Source organism: Schistocerca americana, chromosome 1 (genome assembly GCF_021461395.2).
Source record: "Schistocerca americana isolate TAMUIC-IGC-003095 chromosome 1, iqSchAmer2.1, whole genome shotgun sequence".
Lineage (NCBI taxonomy): Eukaryota > Metazoa > Arthropoda > Insecta > Orthoptera > Acrididae > Schistocerca > Schistocerca americana.
Window position 1 is genome coordinate 534882385 of NC_060119.1, and position 25279 is coordinate 534907663.

The following is a 25279-nucleotide window of genomic DNA, read 5'->3' on the forward strand; positions in this document are numbered from 1 at the left end:
GTTTTATGAGAACTGCGGAGCCTTTCTGCCAAATATTCTGATTATGTTCCCTAGCATTTCTATTACACTTTCATATTGGCTATACTGATTTCTTATGATCCTATAGTGCATCTGTGAATATATTTTATATCTCTTGTCATAGTTTCTAGATTAGGACTCTAAATCCTGGAACTTGAAATTGAAAACCCCCAATATTCAAACACAAAATAAAAGACTACATCATTAGTCATTTTTTCTACAATTTATTGAAATATTTGCCTCAAGGATGTAAATTTTACCTAACTCTAATATTTTTTATTAGGCAGTTATTGTCTTTGCATGTATATAAATAGCTGGTAGTGATCAGCATAAAGTTATATAATGAGTATTAGTTTGTTTTTCCAATGCATAAACAGCTCATAGTATGTTGTGAAATCAGAGAAGTACTGTAGTAGGAACTTCTGACACAGAATGTAACAGCATCACCAAATGTAACGGGCAGAGGTTTCCCAAGTGATCTATTATTTCCAGCTACAGTGCCCCCATTCCTCTCAGTCTGCATCACTGGGTCCTGCAATGCTGCGGACACCACTTCGCTGTTTGTGAAATAGCTTGGCACGGTATGGCTGCCTCAGCAACCCGTGCAACGCCCTGCTGTGTGTCGGCCTTGTATGGCCGCAGAGTTGTGTGGAAGTCAGGATGTGCTGGCAGCCGACTCAGTGGCCTTCGCCCCTGCCACTTCAGCAGCGCCTGCTGCAAGGCGACCCACGCCACGCGTCCTTGACGGTGTGATTTGGGTCATGGCGACAACAAGCGCCTATGATCTGGCAGCTGAATCTGTGGCCCTTGCCCTGGATGTCTTCGGTGCGTACTGGGAGTCAAGACAACTGCTCGCAGTAGCAAGCCATGGAGTGGCCCGCTGCTGGCTGTCTACGGGCCCCACGTCAGCCTCAGAGGGTCGGACAAGCAGTCTGCCATGGACTGGAATGCTGGTGCTCCATCTGCTGCTGTGTGTAGCCGGTGGTGTGACATGCCCTGCTGTCCAGGAGAGCTGCCACACTTGAATGCTTTGTTAGTGAACCAGCAACTATTTAGATGCAGCTGTGTGCCTCTGTTTTGCTAAATGCGGTGCTCCACTTCACATACTCATAAGACTTAGGTTGACCAGTGGGCCCCTTCTGCCTGTGACTTGCGCCATGCAAACCACTTCGTGTACTTTTTCTGGTGGTTCTACACCCCTGGGGCCTCTATTTTAATTTGCAACTGCCGATGAGTGTAAATCACTGTAAACAGGCCTGTGTCTGGCTGTAACTTGGGCACTCAGAAATATTGCACCAAAACTGACTTTTCCTATCCCAAATGGTAGTGCCGCTACATTCCCCCCTTCAGAAAGACACGGTCCCCGGGTTGACTTTTAACTAACTCTTAACTTGTTTGGATCAGCACCTATGACATATTTCCTTCCTTTTAGAAAACTTAAATGTGTTCTAGTGCCCTTTAAAACGCATGACATGAAACAAAACGTAAAAATTCCTTAGTGGATGACCACTGCTCGATCAACCCCTTACCTGCTCATCTCACGCCCTCGGTATCCAATCCACTGGGACGTGGACTACCCTTGGTTCCCTCTTGCAATTGGCTCTCCACCTGATCAGAATGTAACCAACACACAACAAAGTTAAGGCTGCGAAGACACTTGGCACAGAGTTGCTCACAATGATCATTATTTGCTGTTGCCTTTCCCTATAATGAGTGACATGTTGCTAAGCTGTTCGGCTGATATGTGCCCCTCTTGCTCTAAAATGAACTGGTTTGTGGATCTCAACAGACCTGGCACCAGAGTTTGATTTAACAAGGTCAGATTCTGCCTTGGCAAAAACTCTAAAGTGGCTTCTGGACAGTACAGCTGTGGCTGCATAACATTCAATTGCGTGACTCCTGAAATTGACGCTGGCAGGTGGAAGGTTGATCCTATTATGTTACACGCTGTTCCATTGATTAAAATTCCCCTCCCCTCAAGCTCTGTATGTTTCACTTCTGCAAGTACTCCCTGCTGAAAACAACTTGCTACTACTACCAAATTCTCGTAGGTCGAGTAGATCCAATGCATCCTGACCCGTTGCAAGCTCAATTTTGGATCCATGATGTCCCTGGGACAGTCTATTCCTTTCCTCCTGGCTAAAAACAACTGCACTGTGCACATGTCCGGATTGGTGCTTACCATCCTGGCTGGACATACCATTATGTTCCCTCTTGGAAAAGACTGATGCATAACAAGAAAACAGAAAAAACCTACAAATACTCTACTACCTTCTGGATCGTAAAGTGTATGGTACTTCATGCTGTACTCTTATCTTCCTGATTTTCTCTGTGCTTAGCACCTCTCTTCACTCTCTCTTTCTTCCTCTTTTCTTCCTGTGACATGCCTGGAATCACACCCGGATAACCCTTAAATGGCTGCAACTACCCAATGTGTACTATCATTGTTCTAGTTGGCAGCTGAAGCTTAACATTAATAGGGGATGTGGTTTCAACTACTTGGTATGGCCCTTGATACCTCATGATGAACTTCTTCCTTTTCTTTTTTTGTGTATAGGGGCTGGATAGCATTACCCATTGCCCTACTCTATACTGCAGTAAACTTCCTTTCCACTTCACTGCTTCTTCCTGCCTTTCCAAAGCCTTTGTATTTGCCTTTTGTACCCATTTACAAACATCGCAAATTGTTCTCTCGAATTGACATATAGATTCACCTGTCCTTCCTTTCTGAAGCTTCACTAAATCAAATGGTGATGGCATTTTTCACCCATAAACTACCTCATATGGAGACAAGCGGTATTTGTATGGATTTTTTCATTGTATGTGCAGGCAATATGCTTCAAATACTTGTCCCACTGATGGTGATGAGAATAATCCACATAAAAACTCAGCATCTTCCCGATTGTTCTTTGTACCCATTCTGTCCTCCTGTTGGCCTGTGGATGCAACGCGCTCATCCTCACCTTCTTTACAGTCATTAATTTACACAGTTCCTTCATTAAATCCAACATGAAGTTGGTCCCTTGGTCAGTAATTATTGTCTCTGGTACACCAAATATCAAAATCTAGTTTCTTGCGCAACCATTGCTGCCTGTTGATTTGGAATAGGCACCATCTCCACATACCTCAAAAAATGGTCTATTATTGTCAGAACGAATCTGCTCCCTGTCGGTGTTCGCCTGAAAGGTCCTAAGACATCACTCCCCAACATAGAAAATGGACATGTCGCTTCCAGCTATCGTTGTAGTTGTATCTGTTTCTGACTCAACTCTTCTCTCTGCGCATATGGTATACAGTTCTTGACATACTGATCCACATCTACTTTCCTACCTCTCCACCAATACCTCTTCCCCACTCTTCTATTCGTCGCTCTACACCCTGCATGACCAGATAAGACATGATCATGTGCTTCCTTTAAAACTTCATCCTTCAGCTTCGCTGGCTCTACTACCCTTGGTCCTAACTTCATTTCCCTCACAGAAGACTGTCGTACATATTAAATTGTGGCTGTGTCTGATACAATTTATAATTATTGTCAGTGTTCTGCAATTCTTGCCATACTGCTAGGTCACAACCTATGACTTCTACTTTTGACACCTTTCTACTCAATGCATCCACATTACTGTGCGTCATCCCAGGCTTGTGCACCACCTCGTGGTCGAATTCACTAAGCCTCATAGCCCATCTAGTGAGTCTAGTGGATGGATCCTTCAACCCCACCAACCACTTCAATGCAGTATGATCTGTCACTACCCAAAATCTTCTCCCACATGAATAACATTTAAAATATGTGATTCCATAGATTGTGCTAAGTATTTCCCTCTCTTTTGTTGAGTAATTCCTCTCTGCTGTGTTCAACTGCCTAGATGCATAGGCTACAGGATTTTCTTTCTCATCAATTTCCTGACTAAGAACACACCCGAATGCTTGATTCGGTGCATTGCATGCTAGTATAAACTCCTTTTCAAAATCTGGAAACACAAGAACTGGACTGGATGTTAACACTTCTTTCAGTTTGTCAAACGCTTGTTGACACTCTTCTGTCCACTCAAATTTCACACCCTTCCATAACAATCACGTCAATGGCTGTGCTAAATCTGCAAAACCCTTCATGAACTTTTGATAGAAATTGCATATTCCAATGAATGACTGCACTTCCTTAACTGTTTTCGATTCCAAAAATCCCCTACAGCCTGTACCAACCTCGGATCTGTCCGCACTCCATCCTTACTGGTAATATGATCCAAATATTTTACTTCTCCTAATGCAAAATGACACTTCTCCAGGCTCAACAGCAAACGAGTTGCTCATAACCTCATAAAGACTTCCCTTACTGCTGTCTATGCTGCTCCATATTACTTGAAAATACTATAATGTCATCCAAATAGACAAGACACTGCCGTGGTTTCAAATCCCTCAAGACACTGTCTAGCAACCTCTGAAATGTTGCTGGAGTGTTTTTCAAACCGAGTGGCATTCTGATGTACTGGTAATGGCCTCCAGGAGTAGAGAATGCAGTTTTTGGACGATTCTCTGGAGCCACCTCTAACTGATGATAACCACTTGTCAAATCCATCATAGAAAAGTACTGGCACTGTCCTGAGTGGTCCAAAGTCTCTGATATGTTTAGAATGGGGTATGCATCTGTTACTGTCTTCTTATTGAGGTATCGGTAGTCACAACAGAACCTGTATTTCTTAGTTCCATACAGAGATTTTTTAGGCACAACGACAATGCCCAATCCCCAGCAACTATTGCTATGCTCTATAATACCGTCCACAAGCTGCTGATAAATGAAATCCTCCACAATTGGCTGCAAATACTTTGCTATTCTGTATGGTTTATGGTAAACAGGTGCTTCATTCCCCGTTGGTATCCTCTGTTGAACTAATGGAGTTGCAGGTAACAGCCCTTGCGGAAAAAACAAATCCTTAAATTCCCACAATAATTATTCCATATGCTCTCTTTCTCCTCCTTTATATGCTTTATTTTGTCATGCAATGCAGTTCTATTGGCAGTTAGTGGTTGATCACTTCGCCTACCTCTCGAACACCAGTCTTTGTCATCTGGCACATCCATATTTTCCACTAAAACTCCTTTTCTCAAATTCGTGTCTACAGCGTTAAAATTATCCATGTTCCTGGGAACTACTCGACCATCATCTCCCTCTTATATGCGTACAATACTGCATTTCACAAAACAATCCAATGGACCCAAAACTTCATTATCCTCCAATGGTTCAATAACACATACTGTACCCACTGGTAGATTCGACTCCACACTCACCCAAAGCGACTTCCTGGTGCCACCAGACACACACTCATGCGAATTAAGCCTTAACGCTAATGTACGTGGTTCAATTGGTTTGTTCATTACATTGAATGACCCTCACAACAGCTCTGCATCAACAACAGTTTCCACTAGCTGAAATAACATTCCGCCAAGTTCCACAGTTCATTGTCCAAGGTCAATTTTGGCATGATTTGATGCAAGAAATCTACTGCTAGGATCATGTCGTAGCCCTTGCTTACCCATGGTGCTACCTCCATGCATTCATCAAATTGGACTTTCCCTATGCGAATGTTAACTGTCACTGACCACAAAGGAATCACCTCCTTATCCCCCACTCCACGCAACCTATAACGTGGTGGGTCTAACTTCCTTCATCCCATTAAACTCTTAGTAGCTACTGACACTTGCGCCCCTGAGTCCAACAAAATCTTAAATGTTTTAGTTCCTATGGATCCTAGCACTGAGCATTCCACCTCTGCATATGTATTTGTAGCACTGAAGTTAAACAGGAGCTCCCTTTGGGTCTTGGGCCCCCTCTGCCATTTAACGAGTGTCCACCTCTACTAACTAACTCCACTTCTCCATCCTCCACACTGCTGATCCCCCCCCCCCCCCTCCCCTCCCCCTTCCTCTATTCCTCGGTGACTGGCTACATTGCCTCTGCACATGTCCCATATGACCACACTTATATATAATATTTTATACCCGCTGTAAACCCTGTTTGTCTATCACGTACCCCCATTGCCACATCTATTTCCTCACATTGGATTGCCAGCTGAATGGCCGATTACAAATCTTTCGGAGTCCCTTCATGCACTTTCCACTATATATGCACCAGTAACCCCCTCAAAAATACATCAAGTGCCTTATCTTATTCTGTCTGCAAATTTCTCTACCATCTCCCCCCGTTTCTTCGTCATTGTACTCAACCTCTCCCTAAAGCACTGAGCGCTATTCTGTTTTTTGTACCTTTGTAGAAGCCCCTCCTTCAACAGCTTAAACTGTCCTGCCTTCCTTAAGGCCTCAGAACACCTTACATATGTCTTTGCTTCACCTGTTAATCTAATCTTGGCTACATGTAACAACTGTTCATCTGACCAACCATTCATCACAGCTGAAGTTTCCGGGTCCTCCACAAACAAACGCACATCGTCAGGTGCCTTGCCAGAAAATGGAATAATCAAACTCGCGGCAGCTGGATCAGTCTCCTGCTGTGGCGTCCTAGGTAACAACGACTGATCTGATGCAGTTTCCCGCTCATTTCTAGATGTTAATTCACTCCTCAACTGCATATTGTCCGCTGTCAACTGTGCTACCTTTTCCAACAGAATCCATATCGCTTATGGTTCTGACACACCTCGCGTTCCTGACTCTGCCATTGTGTTGCTTTCGTTCCCCGTTAGTCCCAAAACGAAACAATTAAGTACAAAAATAACCCGACTCACTACACTTCAGTATCATCATACTCAGTAACATTGTACTCAAACTAATACAAAAGTAATTAAATACCACGAGGAAAAAAAAAGAATAATAAATCTTACTGCCCCAAATACACTGACACTTACTCTGACAGCAAAAAATACTACGCCCATGCAAAATATCTACAGTGGCCTGCCATGTGCCATACTCAAAAACACAAAAAAGAAAGAAAATGTCCAACACTCAAAAGAAAACTGGTCAAAACTCACTACATCTTGTGGCTGTAATGTAGGCAGTGGGCTCGAACATTGTACTGTACAGACAATGTCCGCTATTCTGACACAAATTTTAGTGGGAACTTCTGATGCCGAATGTAACAACATCACCAAATGTAGCGGGAGGAGGTAGGAGGCACCGTATTAAGACTCGTCTGAGTTTTCCAAGTGATTTATTATTTCCAGCTACAGTGCCCTCATTTCTCTTGGTCTGCTTCACTGGGTCCTGCAATGCTGAGGACACCACTTTGCTGTCTGCAAAACGGCTTGGTGCGGAATGGCTGCCTCAGCGACCCGTACAATGCCCCACTGTGTGTCGGCCTTGTACAGCCGTAGAGTTGCGTCGATGTCAGGATGGGCCGGCAGCCGACTCAGAGGCCTTCGCCTCTGCCTCCTCAGTGCCGCCCGCTGCAAGGCAACCCGCGCCGTGTGTCCTCGCTGGCATGAGTTGGATCGCGGCAACAACAAGCGCCCGCAATCTGGCAGCTGAATTTGCGGCCCTTGCTCTGGATGTCTCCAGTGTGTGTTGGGAGCCAAGACGGCTGCCTGCAGTAGCGAGTTGTGGAGTGTCCCACTGCTGGCTGGCTACAGACCCCGCGTTTGGCCTCAGAGGGCAAACCAGTGACCTGCCATGGAATGGAACACTGGCGCCCCATCTACTGCTGTGTGTAGCCCTTGGTGTGACAAGCTCTGTGTCCAGGAGAGCTGCCAAACTTGAATGCTTTGTTAGTGAACCAGCACCTATTTATATGCAGCTCTGCACCTCTGTTTTGCTAAACGCGCCACTCCGTGTCACATACTCATAACGCTTAGGTTGGCCAGTGGGCTGCTTCTGCCTGTGAATTGCACCATGCAAACCACTGCGTGTACTTTTTCTGGCGGTTATACGCCCCTGTAGATTCTATTTACTTCAGTGAGTGTAACTCACTGTAAACAGGCCTGCACATGGTTGTAACTTGTGCGCTCAGAAATATTGCACCAAAACTAACTTTTCCTATCCCAAATGGTAGTGCCGCTACAGTACTAATGTACATGTTAGTGAGCATTAAGAGAATTTGCCATGGTGGTTCCCAACGTCTAATACAAATGGTGATTTCGTGCAGCTGGTTTTACCCTTGAAGCAACAGTATTAATAATTTACCATTTGGTGAACTGATAAAGATTGGCTTTCACAGACCTGCACCCTGAACATTGTGATGAATCTTGCTACTGGCAGATGATCAACACCCATACTCATCATGTTGATCCCAGGCACCAAGGTTCAGAAGTACTCAGGCCTGGCCTGAGAGTGCTGTAGCACAGCTGTGCCAAGGTTGCGTATTGTTTGTGTGTCTCACATAACTCTTCAGGCCCAGGAAGAATAATACAAGATGGGTATTGTCTTATGAAATTTCATTCTATGACCGTGCACCTAAGGCTTATTAAGTATTTATTGAGCAGTTTCTTTTATTATCTCCCACATTCTTTCATTTCTGACATGTTTTAATGTGGAAATGCAACAACTTCTTTGTCAAAAATCCATCTCAAAGTACATCAGTTTATTTTTCCCTTTTTTGGTTTGCCCATATTTCAACATCATTTATGGTGATACTCTCAATGATTGGCTTGTACATGTAGTCCTTTGTTTTCTTTTAATTTTGTCACTCCATACCAAGGAGTTAAGTTGACCAGTTGCTCATTTATCTTGCCCAAACTTCTTTGTAATGTCTTGAGTTCCATTGGTTCTGAAAGTGATGCCCAAATATTTAAATGTATAGATATTTTTAATCTTGCTGAATTCTTTATCAAATTTGGTTGATTTGCGTGAGGAGGTCGTTGGTCCCATCAGGTTAGGGAAGGATGGGGAAGGAAGTTGGCCATGCCCTTTCAAAGGAACCATCACGGCATTTGCTTGAAGTGATTTAGAGAAATTGTGGGAAACCTAAATCAGGATGACTGGACGCGGGTTTGAACTGTTGTCCCCCTGAATGTGAGTTCAGTGTTGCTAACTACTGTGTCATCTTGCTCGGTCTGATACCAAAGTTCATTTTCACACACTACTCTGTATTCCATCATTTTAGTGTTTGTCACAACCCAGTTTGAGTATTTTTCATGCAGTTTCCTGAACATACAACTGTAGTCATCATTGTCTTCTACAATCAGGACCTGGTCTTCTTGTTCTGCAGGGAATCTCATTGGATAACATTTCCTCTTCCAATTTTGCAAATCATCTTCTAAGTATACTTTAAATAAAGTCGGCACTAATAAGCCCATTTTCTTAGATCCTTACATATGGAGAAATCTTGGGAAATTTTGTTACCTACTTTAACTGTACTGTTGTGACCTTCATTCAAATTTCATCTTGCCTGGACATACCTATTACCAATACCAAAATTCTGCATTGCTACCCACATATTAGTAGGACTGTATCATATATCTTCTGCAGATCAATAAATGTCAAGTGATCCATCATTTCCCTTTAAAGCAACTTTTCAGTGAGGCATTTAAGAGTGAATATGACATCTATATGTGAGTGTCCTGCTGTAAACCCTTTTTGCTCCTCTGATGCCATATTTGTGCTTCCTGTACAATCAGCGTATAGCAGAAATAGTGCAGGTCTTCTGTAATTTGCGTGATTTCGTCAGCTTTCTTTTTAAACATAGATAAAATAATTACTTTTTTCAATTCATTTGGTGTTTCCTCACTATATAAACATTGTGTATTAAATATGTCCACCAGAATTTCTAAAAACTCTTAGGGAGCAGTCTTTGAAGTTCCACAAGTACATTCCCCGAGCTTGTAGCTTTCTCATTTTTCATTTGTTTTAGAGCTTTACTTATATCTAATGACTGCACTAGTCTTTGTTGTTTGGTTTCTGTTGAGTTTGCTGGATGGTTTTCATAACTGGCTGTGAATACTGCCCTATTTTCCGTTATGAGATTTTCATAATACGTTTCCCACTCCTCCACAGCTACAGGACCCATTCTTGCAATTATTTTGTATTTGCACTTCTTTAATTACCATCCACACTTTATTTATTTCTCTTCCTGTTACTTATTCTTGTTACTTATTCTTAGCTTTTGTTACTATTTTCTGTGTTTGTTGTTATATATTAATTTGTCTTAAACTGTTTTGTGTATTTAACTACCAGGTGTACAACTTTGCTTCCGCTGTTTTTTCCCCATCATTTGTGGCAATGCAACAAATTGATTACACAGGTATCATTCAAAGTATTTTCCATTGCTGGCCACTACTTTCTCCCATCTTTCAGGCAGTGTATGAATCCCGAAATTGTTCATCTTTTGAAGCAATCCATGAATCGATCCAATTCTGCTATGACTAAGAAATGATCTGAGCCACATTCTGGGCCACACATGATGCCAATGTCTGAGATTTTTCAATTCCATTTCTGTCTAACATTAATATAATCGGTGATTGATTTTAGGTTACGTGTGGGTTGGGTCCGCGTATATTTGATATACCTTTGTGAGAAAGAAAATAGTTATCGGTGTCTATAACTACAAGGACACATTTTTAATACATTAATATTTTGCTCGCACCTTTAAAATGAACACTGCTCTTTGCTGTGTAGATAACTGAAACTCAGACGTGATAGTATTATAAATAGTATTAAATGGATAGTAATAGTGTATTGTTACTATAATGAACAGATTAAGTTTCTGTGAGTTTCTTCTTTTGTTAATATATTCTTTGAATCATTCCACATGTCTAAAAATTCTCTTCTTGATAGTGTGGGAATTGTGTTCCTCACTGAACATAACAAGTGGAAGCTGTGGTTTTGCTTGGTATGAGAGTAAAATGGATGGGTAAAGCCTGGAAACAATGTTACAAAAAGACATTCCGATACTAAGCAATTCCTTTATTGGAACTTTACAGGTGCAATTAATTGTAGAACTCATTTACAAAGGTAAGTAGCCACAAAAGTGTCTATGAACAAAAAGTCTCAGCTGAGTAGATCTGGTAATCCCCAGCACTTGTGAAGGTGTTATGAGTACACATGAGGGGTGCCCACTGTCTGTGTCTGGAATCAGTTTAGACAGTTTTTTTAAGACAGCATGAGAAACATTGATAAAGTTCTTGAAATTGGTAAATGGCATTAATTTAACGCAATGATTAAGGAAATTTGCTATACAAATGAATGGACTTGGAGGAACCATAAATGTATGTAATCTAACACAGTGATCCAAGCAAAATACAGTTACAAATAAATAAACTTGAGGTATTGTGGGTGAAACTAACCTGACATAGTGATCAAAGCAAAGTACAATATATATAAATAAATAAACTTGAGGTATGTGAAGCTAATCTAATGCACTGACTGCAGCAAATACAAAATAGAAATAAATGAACTTGAGGTACCGTTGGTGAAACTAATCTAACACAGCTGGGGATTTCAGTCTTTAATGTCCATATGTGTAGTGCTGCAGTGGTTTGGACATAGTTCACAAAAAGACGTTAGATCTAGCGCAACTCACTGTAATTTAATGCTGAAAACATGAGACTGTGTTGCAGGCGCTGAATAACGTTTTCCTGAAGTGTGGTATTAGTCTTCCCTACCAGTTCTCCATAGGCATCATGGGAGCCTCCAATGCTGTTTGCTTTATAGATACACAAAACCGACTCACTATTGATGTCTTCATGGGTAGTGTGCCTATCTTGTAGCACTACAGCAAGCCATTAAGTTCTGATAATGAAATACCTTGAACATAAGCTTAAGACCTAAGGAACATTAAATCACTACATTTGTTGTGTGGACAGTTTGGCTTTGGTGTGGGAAGTGCCATGAGTTGGGGATGCTTCCTGCAGCATGGTTTAGGGAAGAACCCAGTGTACTGTGGCAAAGAGACGTTTGGCAGAGAGAACTTTTTTCTCAGATGCAGGTTTTTTGCAGAGCAAAGTATTGTTTGCAGAAGTGTGAGATTGTCTGCTAGAGCAGATGGCTGGTGGGCATGATTGTGTAGTAGTGTATTGCCACACAGTTCCTCCTTGTGTGGGGAGGAGAGGATGGGTTGCAGGAAGCACCGATTGTTGGAGGGCCATGGGTGGCGGCATAGTGTCAGCAGGGCTGGAGCCACTGTTGATGGTGGAGCGGCGGCATTGTATGCAATGGCCTCGAGGCATCATATTGCAAGCTTGGCGCAGGGTTAACACCCTGCTGTGCCACAAACTGGGATGCACCTTGGTCGGCAGTCGTAGTCAGGCATGCTGCAATATATGGTTGGGAGGGGGTGTGCAGGGGTGGGCGGGGGTGGGGAGGAGGGGTCTTGGTGGAGGGCACAGTGGCATGCTTGTGCTCGTACAGGTCATTCACAGCAAGTGGCACACAATGTGTCCTGTACAGTTGGCATAATGTGCCAGTGCCATAGGCACCCACTGCTGGTGCCTCTTGTTGGTGGACTGGGTCATGCATTGTGACAGAGGCATCTGGTGACATTACAGAGGTGGTGAAAGATGCCTCAGTGTCAAATGGTGTTGGTGCCTCACAACTCAGGGGGGCACCAGAGGGTGGTCCTGCAGAAGCGGAGAGGCAGTGGGTGTTGTGGACGACTGCTGGGACAGGTTGTGGTGTGAACGGCAAGGTGGTGTCGGCTCACATGCCCCAAACACTACCTGCTGGGTCAGCAGCATCAGCTAGGGTACTGTTTTTGTTACTCGTTGCCACCTTAGTTTCAATGGTTGGCGGCATGCAAGGTCTAGAATAGTTGAGCCTGTATCTTGGCTTCAGTTGATTAGTGGACACTGTGGTGGCAGCACCACGGAGACATACAGAAAAAGTCTTCTTCATGTGCTTGGGCACAAGGTGTTGGCCTGTGCACTGCGTATGGAGTGTTGACTGACTGGTGTCCAACTGGAACATGACCACCAGCCGTGTGCGGAAGTCTCGAGGCACAAAGGACTGGTGCTCACTGTGGTGTTGTGGTGGCACCAGGCATAGGTACACCATGCAGTTGTGCAGCTGCTGCACAAAGGCCAGTACACAGATGGTGGCTAGCTGTGGCTGGTGCTCAATGAAGTCTCCTAACACAGTGAGTGGCTGCCTGTACACAACTTCAGTGGTGGAAACACCAACATTGGTTTTGTGGAACTCCTGCAAACCTAGAACTGGGCAGTAATGCGGCATAGCAAGTTAAGGATTGACAGGTAAGGGCAGCTTTTAGGGTCAGGTGGAATCTTTCTACCATGCCATTAGTGCCAAGGTGGTAACTAGTCATAAAATGGATGAACATACTGCTGGTTTTGGTGAGTGTTTTAAACAGGCAAGACGTGAACTGTTGTCTGTTTTCTGTCATCACATGGCGGGGCATGCAAAATGTGAGACCCAGGCATCATGAAAGCGTTGGTCACTGTATCTGCTGTGATGTTAGCCAGCAAGAAGGCTTCCGCAATATAGTGAATCTGTTGATCATGGCGAGAATGTGCTGGTGGCCTTTTGACAAAGGAAGGGGACCTGCAGCATCAGTGGGAAAAATTATGGTCCACCAGGGGAAAGCAGCGCTAGGGGCATGCGCGTGATGGTCTAAATTAGAGGCACTTGCTGGCACGGGAGGCAGGTGTGGATCTAGTTGGTGCAGTCCCACTGGATAACATGCCAGACAAAAAAGTCTTGCATGTTCCATTTGAAATCGAGGCTGGTATTTGCATTGCTGTGCAGTCTTAGCAGCTCGGAATCAGCTACCTTGGAAGTGGCCAGGGAAGTGTATTTGAGGGGCCTGGTGAGGGAGCAGGAGCAGCTGAAGTAGTTGGCAATGATATTCTTGATGTCTGCCATATGCCATATGTTGATTGTCAAAGTCACTATGTATTCCTGCTGACGGGAATGTCCAGTATATCTTAAATTCTTCTTCAATTCTATTTTATATTATTCTGTTCCTCAATTTCCAAGTACATTAGAGCATTGGTTATTTGAACTAATTGGGTGACTTGGGTATTAAAAAAACTAGTTTATTCAGATAATCGAACTGTATAGTTTTATTTGCGTTTACTTATAAAAACTAGACATATTTATAATAACATGAATCTCCTTTATTACTATTAAGTCAACCAGCCTAGTACGCAAAAAACATGTAATACATATGCATTTTGCATCTACAGTGTATATGTATAGAATTAAGGCTTAAAAACTCTTTAATTTTGGTCTGTCTAAGCAATTCTACTTGCTTATGAGCAGCTAAGTCACACACTTTTTTCAGGGCAGATATCTGATATTCATCACTTTCATGCTGAACTTCAAACCATCACAAGCCAGTTTCTAAACATATAAATCTTCAAAAGCAGAAGGCACATTTTCATCTTAATTTTTGGGACCACTAGTTAAGATGCTGGTAGCATCAGCTTTATCAGTGATGAGGTTTACAATATTACTGTCCTGCGTGATTTGGTATCCTGTTGACACTTATCCCTCTTGAACACCTTCTTCATGGCAATTGAGTTCTTTTAGCATACTGAGCATTTCAGACATATCATTCTGTTTGTCATTTTCAATTAGACATCAAGAAATTTCTGCTGTACCCAAAATTTTATTCCATGTTTTTTTCCCAAATTCTCTTCCTTTTCAATACCTCATCTTACTCTCATCATGTAGTAAGCATCCTTCAAATCACTATTTTTATGATTTCATGACAGACTTTCTTCTCCCTCGTCTTCTATTTCTAACAATAACTTACATAACAGTTCTTTTCTGCAATACCATTTAAAAGTCGCAATAACTCTTTGATCTGTGAGCTGTAATAAGGAGGTTATGTTAGTTGGAAGAAATATCACTTTTATAAACTTGTCTGTTTCGTTTCAGGTATCACTTGATGAATGAGTTGGTGCACTGTCAAGGAGCAGCAGTTTTTTCTCCTTTCTACCATTCTTTAAATGATGAGCTTATACAAAGTGTACAAAACCTCCAAAAACCATTCGGTGAAAACCATACTATCCATGAAAGCACTCTGTTGTGAATGCAAACAATAGGCATTGCAGACATATTAACGTATTTGGAAAAAAAAAAAAAATACAGTTTCTTACTTCTACCAATGATGAGCGTAGGCAATCAGTGACTACCAGTAGCAGCAGCACAGTGTAAAACCGTAATACAATCCATGGTCATTTTAGCATTGCAGCTGCTAATTCATGGTGTTTAACAAGATTTTTTTGGCAAAGGTTTCAGCAGCATTGTTAATGTTTTACAATTTACAACCTTAGAGGATTGTCATTAAATCAAATTGCCTTTTCAGAAAGAATGGGACCAGAGATAAGTTTTTCTTGTGATCTTTTTTGTGCAAACCAGTTGCAAACAGAAGCATCTAGGTCTGTTTTTGTGGCAAGCTTCATAGTTTCATGACTTGTCGATGCATCAGTAAAATCAAGCTTATATATAAAATTTGTAATGCTTTTGTGTGTGTGTCTATAGACACACACAATCATGCTCATAAATTAAGGATAATTGCAGAATGTGGTGCCACACAACGTGGCACTACACGAAACTGGCACTAATAGCATAGGCACATAGGGAACACACACAACACAGATCTGTAAGTCCACGGTATTAGTGATAAGTTGAAAAAACCATCTCGAAACATATGCTACAAAATGCCACTGTTCCCTGCATATGTACTCCGACATCAATATGGGATATCATCACCATGCACACGTACACAGGCCTCAAAATGGATTGGCATACTCTGGATCAGGTGGTCGAGCAGCTGCTGGGGTATAGCCTCCCATTCTTGCACCAGTGCCTGTCGGAGCTCCTAAAGTGTCATAGGGGTTTGAAGATGTGCAGTGATATGTTGACCGAGAGCATCCCAGATGTGCTCGATGGGGTTTAGATCTGGAGAACAGGCAGGCCACTCCATCTTCTGTTTCAAGGTACTCCTCCATGACGGCAGCTCGCTGGGGCCGTGTGTTATCATCCATCAGAAGGAAGGTGGGACCCACTGCACCCCTGAAAAGGCGGACATACTGGTGCAAAATGATGTCCCGATGCACCTGACCTGTTACAGTTCCTCTGTCAAAGACATGCAGGGGTGTACGTGCACTAACCATAACCCCACCCCACACCATCAAACCACGACCTCCATACAGGTCCCTTTCAAGGACATTAAGGGGTTGGTATCTGGTTCCTGGTTCATGCCAGATGAAAACCCGATGAGAATCATAGTTCAGACTGTACCTGAACTCATCCATGAACATAAACTGGGTCCACTGTTTCAGTGATCATGTACTGTGTTCTTGACACCAGGCTTTATGGGCTCTCCTGTGACCAGGTGTCAGTGGAATGCACCTTGCATGTCTCCGGGTGAATAAACCATGTCTGTTCAGTTGTCTGTAGACAACTGTTCCAGTGGCTGCGGTAAGGTCCCGAGCAAGGCTACCTGCAGTACTCCATGGCCGTCTGTGGGCACTGATGGTGAGATATCAGTCTTCTTGTGCTGTTGTACACTGTGAATGTCCCGTACTGTAGCACCTGGACAAGTTTTCTGTCTGCTGGAATCGTTGCCATAATCTTGAGATCACACTTTGTGGCACACGGAGGGCCCATGCTATGACCTGCTGTGTTTGACCAGCCTCCAGTTGCCCTAGTATTCTACCCCTCATAACGTCATCAGTATGTGTTCTTTGCCATTTTCAACACATAGTCACCATTAGCATGTCTGAAAATGGTTGCACACTTACTCAGTGCACTGTAATCTGACATGCACCAACACACACACCTCTGCGTATGTGGACTGCTGCCAGCGCCACTGTGCAACGACCACAGGTCAAATGCACCACATGGTCATACCCTGACATGATTTAAACACGCAAACTGCCCACCAGAGTCTTGTTTCACCATGTATCAGCATTATCCTTACTTTATGAGCATGAGTGTATATATATAATCGGCTTACTCGCCTTGTACTCATTAGTTACCTTGGTTGCAGATTCACCTTTCTCTGACCTTTGTAAATTTACTTTGCTTGCTAAAGTTAACACAAGTGGTCATAAAAGAGCAAACAGAACACAAATGATTACTGTTATCGGCAATTTGGCAATGATGCAGGTGGGCAGGGGGGAGGAAGGGGCAACACATAGTGGAGGGAGGGCAGCATGTGCAACTAGCGAGCAAGTGACAGTTTGGCTAAGTGGTCATTCAGCTGATCAACATCCGGATACTCGATACTGTACTTTATGGCAAAGAGCCTTTACAAATGTCTGCTTGTGTCTGTGTATGTACGGATGGATATGTGTGTGTGTGCGAGTGTATACCTGTCCTTTTTTCCCCCTTAGGTAAGTCTTTCCGCTCCCGGGATTGGAATGACTCCTTACCCTCGCCCTTAAAACCCACATCCTTTTGTCTTTCCCTCTACTTCCCTTTTTCCTGACAAAGCAACCATTGGTTGCGAAAGCTAGAATTTTGTGTGTATGTATGTGTTTGTTTGTGTTTCTATCGACCTGCCAGCGCTTTCGTATGGTAAGTCACATCATCTTTGTTTTTAAATAAAAGTGAAATTGGTTATATTTTTTCAAACAATAAAGAAGTTAGACAGGGTTGACAGTCCTAAATCTTAAGATCAGCATCCTAGAAGTGAAGATTGTTGAGGCTGGTGCTTATGATAACTAGATACATGTGAAAATACAAACAAACAATTTAGAATGAAAGAGCATTGTAACAGACTGTTACTGACCATTTCATGTGCAGTTTTTTAGGTTAAATTATTTACTTCTGTATTTCTGAAATTATTTAATCTTGAATAATCTCCTTTGCCTAGGATATTGTTAATGCTAACACACATGATACTTTAATGCCCTAAAATTCATCTATAGTGTCTCATTGGAGAAAACAGAATATGTTTGTGATATTTCTGTTATGGGTATGCCAGTTATTGCCACTCTATAGGTATTCTATTGCCAACATTTTCAGGTATTGTCATCCATGTTATGTGCAGACTGTGGCATGTTGTGTACTATGAGGTCAATAATGAAGTGAAATTATAAGTTCAAAATTCAAGTGGTAAACTTTTTACAAGTGCATGTAACATAAAATTAAAGTTGATAGTGTTACTCAAATTTAATCTGGCAACAAAAATACTTGTCTGATTATCTGATGTTGTCCTCCATCATGATTTTGGATTTTTATCAACAGTTCACTGCCTGGAGGAATCCCATGTGCAAACTGGTTCTATATAAGGCAGATGACACTAGGCATATAATGAACCTTTTGATATTTATTACACTTTAATTCTTTGCACAAAACAGAGCGAAGTAGAGATTGACAGAACTTTGGAAAATAATAAAATTATGATTGCTAGTGAATGGGTCCTAACCAAAGTCCGATGTACGTACAAACACAGTGGTAGAGAAAAATAGAGATTTGATGTTGGACTTGTTAAATAAGTTAATTTAAAATTACAAATTTTGAGCTTTCTTTACTTTGCACAGATACATTTAAATTTAGCACATATGACATTTTCTTTATTGTGAAATACAAGTTTCTTGCATGAAAATTGATTTTTCCAGTTGATAAATATCATAAAAAATATAACGTTCATTAATTTTTACAGTTACAGACTGTGTTTTGCTGCTAACAAATAGGCAGCTTTCTGTTAATACATACTTGATTTTTTGTAGAACAATAAGAGAACAAAGAAAAGGTGTGTCTAATACTTGTTTACAATGTTATTTTTGAACTTGAATGTGGCAGTTTTTGTGCTGAAAAATATAATTTGGTTGAGGTACCATGTAATCTGAGTTTCAAAAATATACCAAATCTCATATTGTGACAGTTATTAATAGGCTGTAAAGTGCACTTCATGATGTGTAACTTGATCCATCATATTACAAGTTGTGCCAACTACAGTTGCACTGTACATGTATGTCTAAATGATGATCTCTTTATGTGATATATATGCTGCTGCATTACTGATGATGTTATACATCAAGATTTTCCCCCCTAATTTAGTATTTACAGTTCATGGGCTCGAAAAATTTCCCTGCTTGCGTGTGGAGGTGCCTCCAAATGGCGTTCGTGATGTTCCACGGAGGGGCGCTGTACAGCCTGGGACACCTCTTCCTAAACTTTGTCAGGATGCACTGGATAATATTAAAATCCAACTCAAAGAACTCAGTTGTCAGCTCCGTCCTGGATTCAGCAACTACGACAAGTGAGTGCTATGCTGCATTTTGAGGACATGCCTTGTGACCCTGTAAACATTCCATGATATTTCAAAAATAATTCTCATTTATGAGTTGATACTGTTAATAACTTCTTGATTTTTGTATATCTACATTTTATTTTTCTTTTGGCATAGAGGAGGATGTTGTACTTCTAAAGTGGGGATGGAATCATTATAAATAAAATGTAATGGAAAAGGTCTTGAAATCCTTGAGAGGGAGAGGGAGAGGGAGAGGGAGAGAGAGAGAGAGAGAGAGAGAGAGAGAGAGAGACATGGAGAATGAAAGTGAGAGTGAGAATAAAAGTCCTCTTAAAGTAACACTCAAATTTTTATTTTGGGAGCCATAGAACCCATATAAATTTTGTTATTGCTGATTCATAGAAATGCCTTTTGTAATACCAAACTAAATACTCTTAAGTACCAGTTGCATAGTTCTGCTGTACATTGATTTTTTGTCACAATTTAGAGTGACAACTATATGTTACAGGCTATCTTGTACATTACTACACACACCTGTACAAACTGTAAGTAATATTAATTTATTTCATATGTTTTTTGATTAAAGTTCTGCATTTCAACAACACCAGGTCATAGAATAGATGACAGTACATCCAGAACTTATTCACAAAAAAGAATAAAAATCTTAAAAGAATGAACTATGCAATTCTAGAATAAAAATTTAACTGAAAACTACAACAATGCTTGTATTATGGATCATCAGCTACTTGACACTGACTGCTGCATAAAGGCTTCCAACAAGACTGTCATGAATTATAATCTTCAAATATGACATCCACATTGCTTTTGTATGCTTTCTAAAATCACCAAACCAATATCCATTGTGTCATTGCTTTGGTATTTCTGTATGTCTTCACATCCACTGAAACTTCCATCCACCATATTCCATCCATTTGCCTGGCATCTTACCACTGCTCCCATCTTTTTCATTTTCATTATGGTTATAATTGTTTTTCACTCAAGTCTGTCTTTTGATTTATTTCTTTGTTTTCCTGCCTCTCGCAGTATTCCCATCTGTTGTGTCCATCACTGCAATGAGGCATATGAATACACTAGAACATATCAGACACTATAGAATGAGTAAAACATAAATGAATTTATTTACAGTACAGTATATACATTCTTGAGCATATATAACTTGGTACCATGGAGAATCTCCACAGGCTATCTCACTGTTCCACTTAGTACTCGTTTAAAATATTCACCAGCAGTTGGAGTAGCATAGTGCCGTGCTAGGTTCATAAATTTCTCACTGGTCGCATGCTAGGTAAAAGATCTCCTTACATTGTCATCCATATGCTTAGCATGATCCGAGAGTAGTCTGTTGATTTTCTGGGCTGTTTTAAGGGTTGCTCTGTTAAGTTATTTAATTCATTGTTGAAGTTTATCTGTGCTAGAGGCAAACAGCATATGGTTGCCAGCAAAACAAAGGTATTTAGGGTGTGTTCAATTAATAACTATTCCTTTGTTATCTCATTTGAAGGTTCTGAAAACTTCCTCTAACACTGCTAAGAATAGTTCTGGTGATGTGAAATCTCTTTGCCTGACTCCATGCATATGTCATTAAAAAAATTTAATGAGCAGAGAAAGGAGAATGTATTGGTCATTTCCTATTTGTTGGAATCATCCCATAACTAGCCAGGACTGATTTTTGCAAAACCATGGAAAATACAAATTAGGGTGGCTGGATCAGGTAAATGATACTATATTCTCTTTACAGGAACAGTTTTCCTACTTTTCATTCCATTTTAGTGCACAACAAAGTTGAAGAGACACATCTACTTTGCAATAAAATGCTTCCTCATTTAATAATCAAATCAAATAGCTGCTCTTCATTACCTATTGCTAGCTTGATATCTGCGTGACTACACAGATGTTTATCATGTAACAGTAGTTATTTAAGTGATGTAGGAATGGATGGAAGCCTGGTTACAGTTAACAATACTATTTGTCAAGCTGTTAACAGAAACTAGTTCAGATAATTTGATGATTTGCCAGAGTGACTAATAAGATGTATAATTTTACTTTGAATTCACAGGAATTCCTGATTTCTAACTTTATGTCAGTGGGCAGCTTATTGAAGATCTTTTAACTAAGCAGGATCCACAGTAAACCCTACATATGGTGGCAGTATTAACATTTTTTGTCTCATGTTGTGGTTGCATAAATCTAATTCTACTGGAACTAGATCATTGAACTGGTAATGTTGTTCCTTTGAAAGAAGTCAGAGATGTAATGTGATGTCAATGTAAGAACACTCAGATGTTTAAATATGTTCCTACATCAGGAATGAAAGCAGGCAAGCCACACAGAGTGGCTGTGTAGTTAGAGGTGCCATGTCATGAATCGCTCAGTCCCTCTCGCCGGAGGTTCGAGTCCTCCCTCAGGCATGGGTGTGTGTGTTGTGCTTAGTGTAAGTTAGTTTAAGTAGTGTGTAAGCCTAGAGACCAAGGACCTCAGCAGGTTGGTCCCTTAGAAATTCACACACACGTGAACACATTTGAAAGTAGGCAAAGTAAAGAGGTGTCATTGCTCTGTGGAGCATACTTCTATTATTACAAAGATAACTACAGTCAGCTTCTGTAGGAGTCACTTTTAATCAGCCCTCATTCCCAGAAATTTTGTGTCTTCTGCAGCACTGATCAAGCCACCATTTTAAAGGAGATGAATATCAGCATGGATACAACAATGTGTAGGGTACTGTATCTGCTCTATTTTATTGCTATTAAGAATAATCTTGTTGCTTGTTAACCATGAGCTTCTACCAGAAGTATAAATGCCTGTTGGTTAGGAATAAGAATCATCATCCCCAGTATAAGTGCTGTATTATTATGATTATATATTCTTCATTTTGTTCCTCTTCTTCTTCTTCTTCTTCTTCTATTGTTGAGGCCTGCTAAAGATTGCATTCCAATTTCAATTCTTTGCAGTCTTTTCTGTCTCTTCCTTTTTGTCCAGTAAAGTATTATTCTCTCACTGTGCTGCTCTTTATTCTCCTCAGTCAACTTTGAATCTGTTTCATTTTTTTCCCTGTTTTGGAAGCCTTCTGTTTAGGGTGTCCCACATAAAATTGGTATGCCTCATGCCTGAGAGTCAAGTAACAGTGAGCTAACTGAAAAAGTAAATAATAGTAACCTTAAAAAACATATACACTACTGGCCATTAAAATTGCTACACCATGAAGATGACATGCTACAGATGCGAAATTTAACCAACAGGAAGAAGATGCTGTGATATGCAAATGATTAGCTTATCAGAGCGTTCACACAATGTTGGCACTGGTGGCGACACCTACATCGTGCTGACATGAGGAAAGTTTCCAGCTGATTTCTCATACACAAACAGCAGTTGACCGGCATTGCCTGGTGAAATGTTGTTGTGATGCCTCGTGTAAGGAGGAGAAATGCGTACCATCACGTTTCCGACTTTGATAAAGGTCGGATTGTAGCCTATCGCGATTGCAGTTTATCATATCACAACATTGCTGCTCGCATTGGTTGATATCCAGTGACTGTTGGCAGAATATGGAATCAGTGGGTTCAGGAGGGTAATACGGAACGCCGTGATGGATCCCAACGGCCTTGTATCACTAGCAGTCGAGATGACAGGCATCTTATCCGCATGGCTGTAACGGATCATGCAGCCACGTCTCAATCCCTGAGTCAACAGATGGGGATGTTTGCAAGACGACAACCATCTGCACGAACAGTTCGACAATGTTTGCAGCAGCATGGACTATCAGCTCAGAGACCATGGCTGCGGTTACCCTTGACGCTACATCACAGACAGGAGTGCCTGGGATGGTGTACTCAACGGTGAGCCTGGGTGCATGAATGTCAAAACGTCATTTTTTTCGATGAATCCAGGTTCTGTTTACAGCATCATGATGGTTGCATCCGTGTTTGGCAACATCGCGATGAACGCACATTGGAAGTGTGTATGTCATCGCCGTACTGGCGTATCACCCGGCGTCATGGTATGGGGTGCCATCGGTTACAAGTCTCGGTTACCTCTTGTTCGCATTGACGGCACTTTAAACAGTGGACATTACATTTCAGATGTGTTACAACCTGTGGCTCTACCCTTCATTTGATCCCTGCAAAACCCTACATTTCAGCAGCATAATACATGACCGCGTGGTGCAGGTCCTGTATGGGCCTTTCTGGATGCAGAAAATGTCCAACTGCTGCCCTGGCCAGCACATTCTCCAGATCTCTCACCAATTGAAAACGTCTGGTCAATGGTGGCCGAGCAGCTGGCTCGTCACAATACGCCAGTCTCTACTCGTGATGAACTGTGGTATCGTGTTGAAGCTGCATGGGCAGCTGTACCTGTACATGCCATCCCAGCTCTGTTTGACTCAATGCCCAGGCATATCAAGGCTGTTATTATGGGCAGAGGTGGTTGTTCTGGGTACTGATTTCTCAGGATCTATGCACCCAAATTGCGTGAAAATGTAATCACATGTCAGTTCTAGTATAATATATTTGTTCAATGAATACCCGTTTATCATCTGCATTTCTTCTTGGTGTAGCAATTTTAATGGCCAGTAGTGTAGTTACCTGTTTATAAGAGATGGTGAAAGTGGTGATCATTGGTATCCAGGCATTGCTGACTTCGTGTGGTGATGTTACCAGCAACACGCTGTAATTATGCAGGTGTGATTTTGTTAATTTCTCTAGGAATGTTCCATTTCAGATCATTTATTATGCAAGAATTGTCGGCATACACTTTTATTTTTAGTGCGCCCCATAAATAAAAATCAAGTGATGTTGAGTATGGAGGTCCTTGTTCATCAGAGACCTCTACTGTCAAGTCCACAGTGTGATGTAGGCCATACTTTAGTTGGATGTGTGAGTGATTGCTGTGTCTTGTTGGAATACTGTATATAACTTACCTGTGTCTGTTAATTGTGCACAGAAAGAGTCAAAGATCTCTACAGATCTGGCACTGTTTAAAATGTAATTGAAAATGAGTTGTTGTGATCTTCGGGCCACAGACTAGTTTGATGCAGCTCTCCATGCTACTATAACCTGGGCAAGCTTCTTCATCTCTGAGTAACTACTGCAACCTACATCCTTCCGAATCTGCTTACTGTATCCATCTCTTGGTCTCCCTCTATGATTTTTACCCTCTATGCTTCCCTCCAGCGCTAAATTGGTGATCCCTTGATGCCTCAGAACATGTCCTACCGATCAATCCCTTCTTCTAGTCAAGTTGTGCCACAAATTCCTCTTCTCCTCAATTCTGTTCAGTACCTCCTCATTAGTTACATGATCTACCCATCTAATCTGAAGCACCACATTTCAAAAGCTTCTATTCTCTTCTTGTCTAAACTATTTATCGTCCATGTTTCACTTCCATACATGGCTGCACTCCATACAAATACTTTCAGAAAAGACTTCCTGACACTTAAATCTATACTCGATGTTAACAAATTTCTCTTCTTCAGATATGCGTTCCTTACCGAGCCAGTCTGTATTTTATATCCTCTCTACATTGACATTATCAGTTATTTTGCTCCACAGATAGCAAAACTCATCTACTACTTGCCTCACATGTTTCAACATTTCTACGGAATCCAAACTGATCTCCCTTAGGTCGTCTTCTACCAGTTTTTCCATTCATCTTATAGAATTTGTGTTAGCATTTTGCAGCCATGACTCATTAAACTGATAGTTTGGTAATTTTCACACCTGTCAACACAAGCTTTTTTTGGGATTGGAATTGTTATGTTCTTCTTGAAGTCTGAGGGTATTTCACCCGTCTTATACATGTTGCTCACCAGATGGTAGAGTTTTGTCAAGGTTGGCTGTTCCAAGGCTATCAGCAGTTCTAATGGAATGTTGTCTACACCCAGGGACTTTTTTTGATTTAGCTCTCTCAGTGCTCTGTCAAATTCTTCACACAGTGTCATGTCTCCCATTTCATCTTCATCTATGTCCTTTTCCATTTACATAATATTGTCATCAAGTACATCACCCTTGTATAGATCCTTTATATACTCCTTCCACCTTAATGCTTTCTCTTCTTCACTTAAGACTGGCTTTCCATCTGCACTCTTGATATTCAAACAGCTGGTTCTGTTTCTTCCAAAGGTCTGTTTAATTTTCCTGT

At 41.4% G+C, this 25279-nt stretch overlaps 1 protein-coding gene across 1 annotated transcript in view; it reads left to right on the top strand.

The window, feature by feature from the left end:
• The window catches only part of LOC124572183, a 492468-nt gene that overhangs the window by 317648 nt on the left and 149541 nt on the right, over nt 1-25279 (top strand). Inside the window, exon 7 of the mRNA XM_047131123.1 lies at nt 18931-19132. Within this exon, the coding sequence (XP_046987079.1) occupies nt 18931-19132 (202 nt within the window). The remainder of the gene's footprint in view (nt 1-18930; nt 19133-25279) is intronic.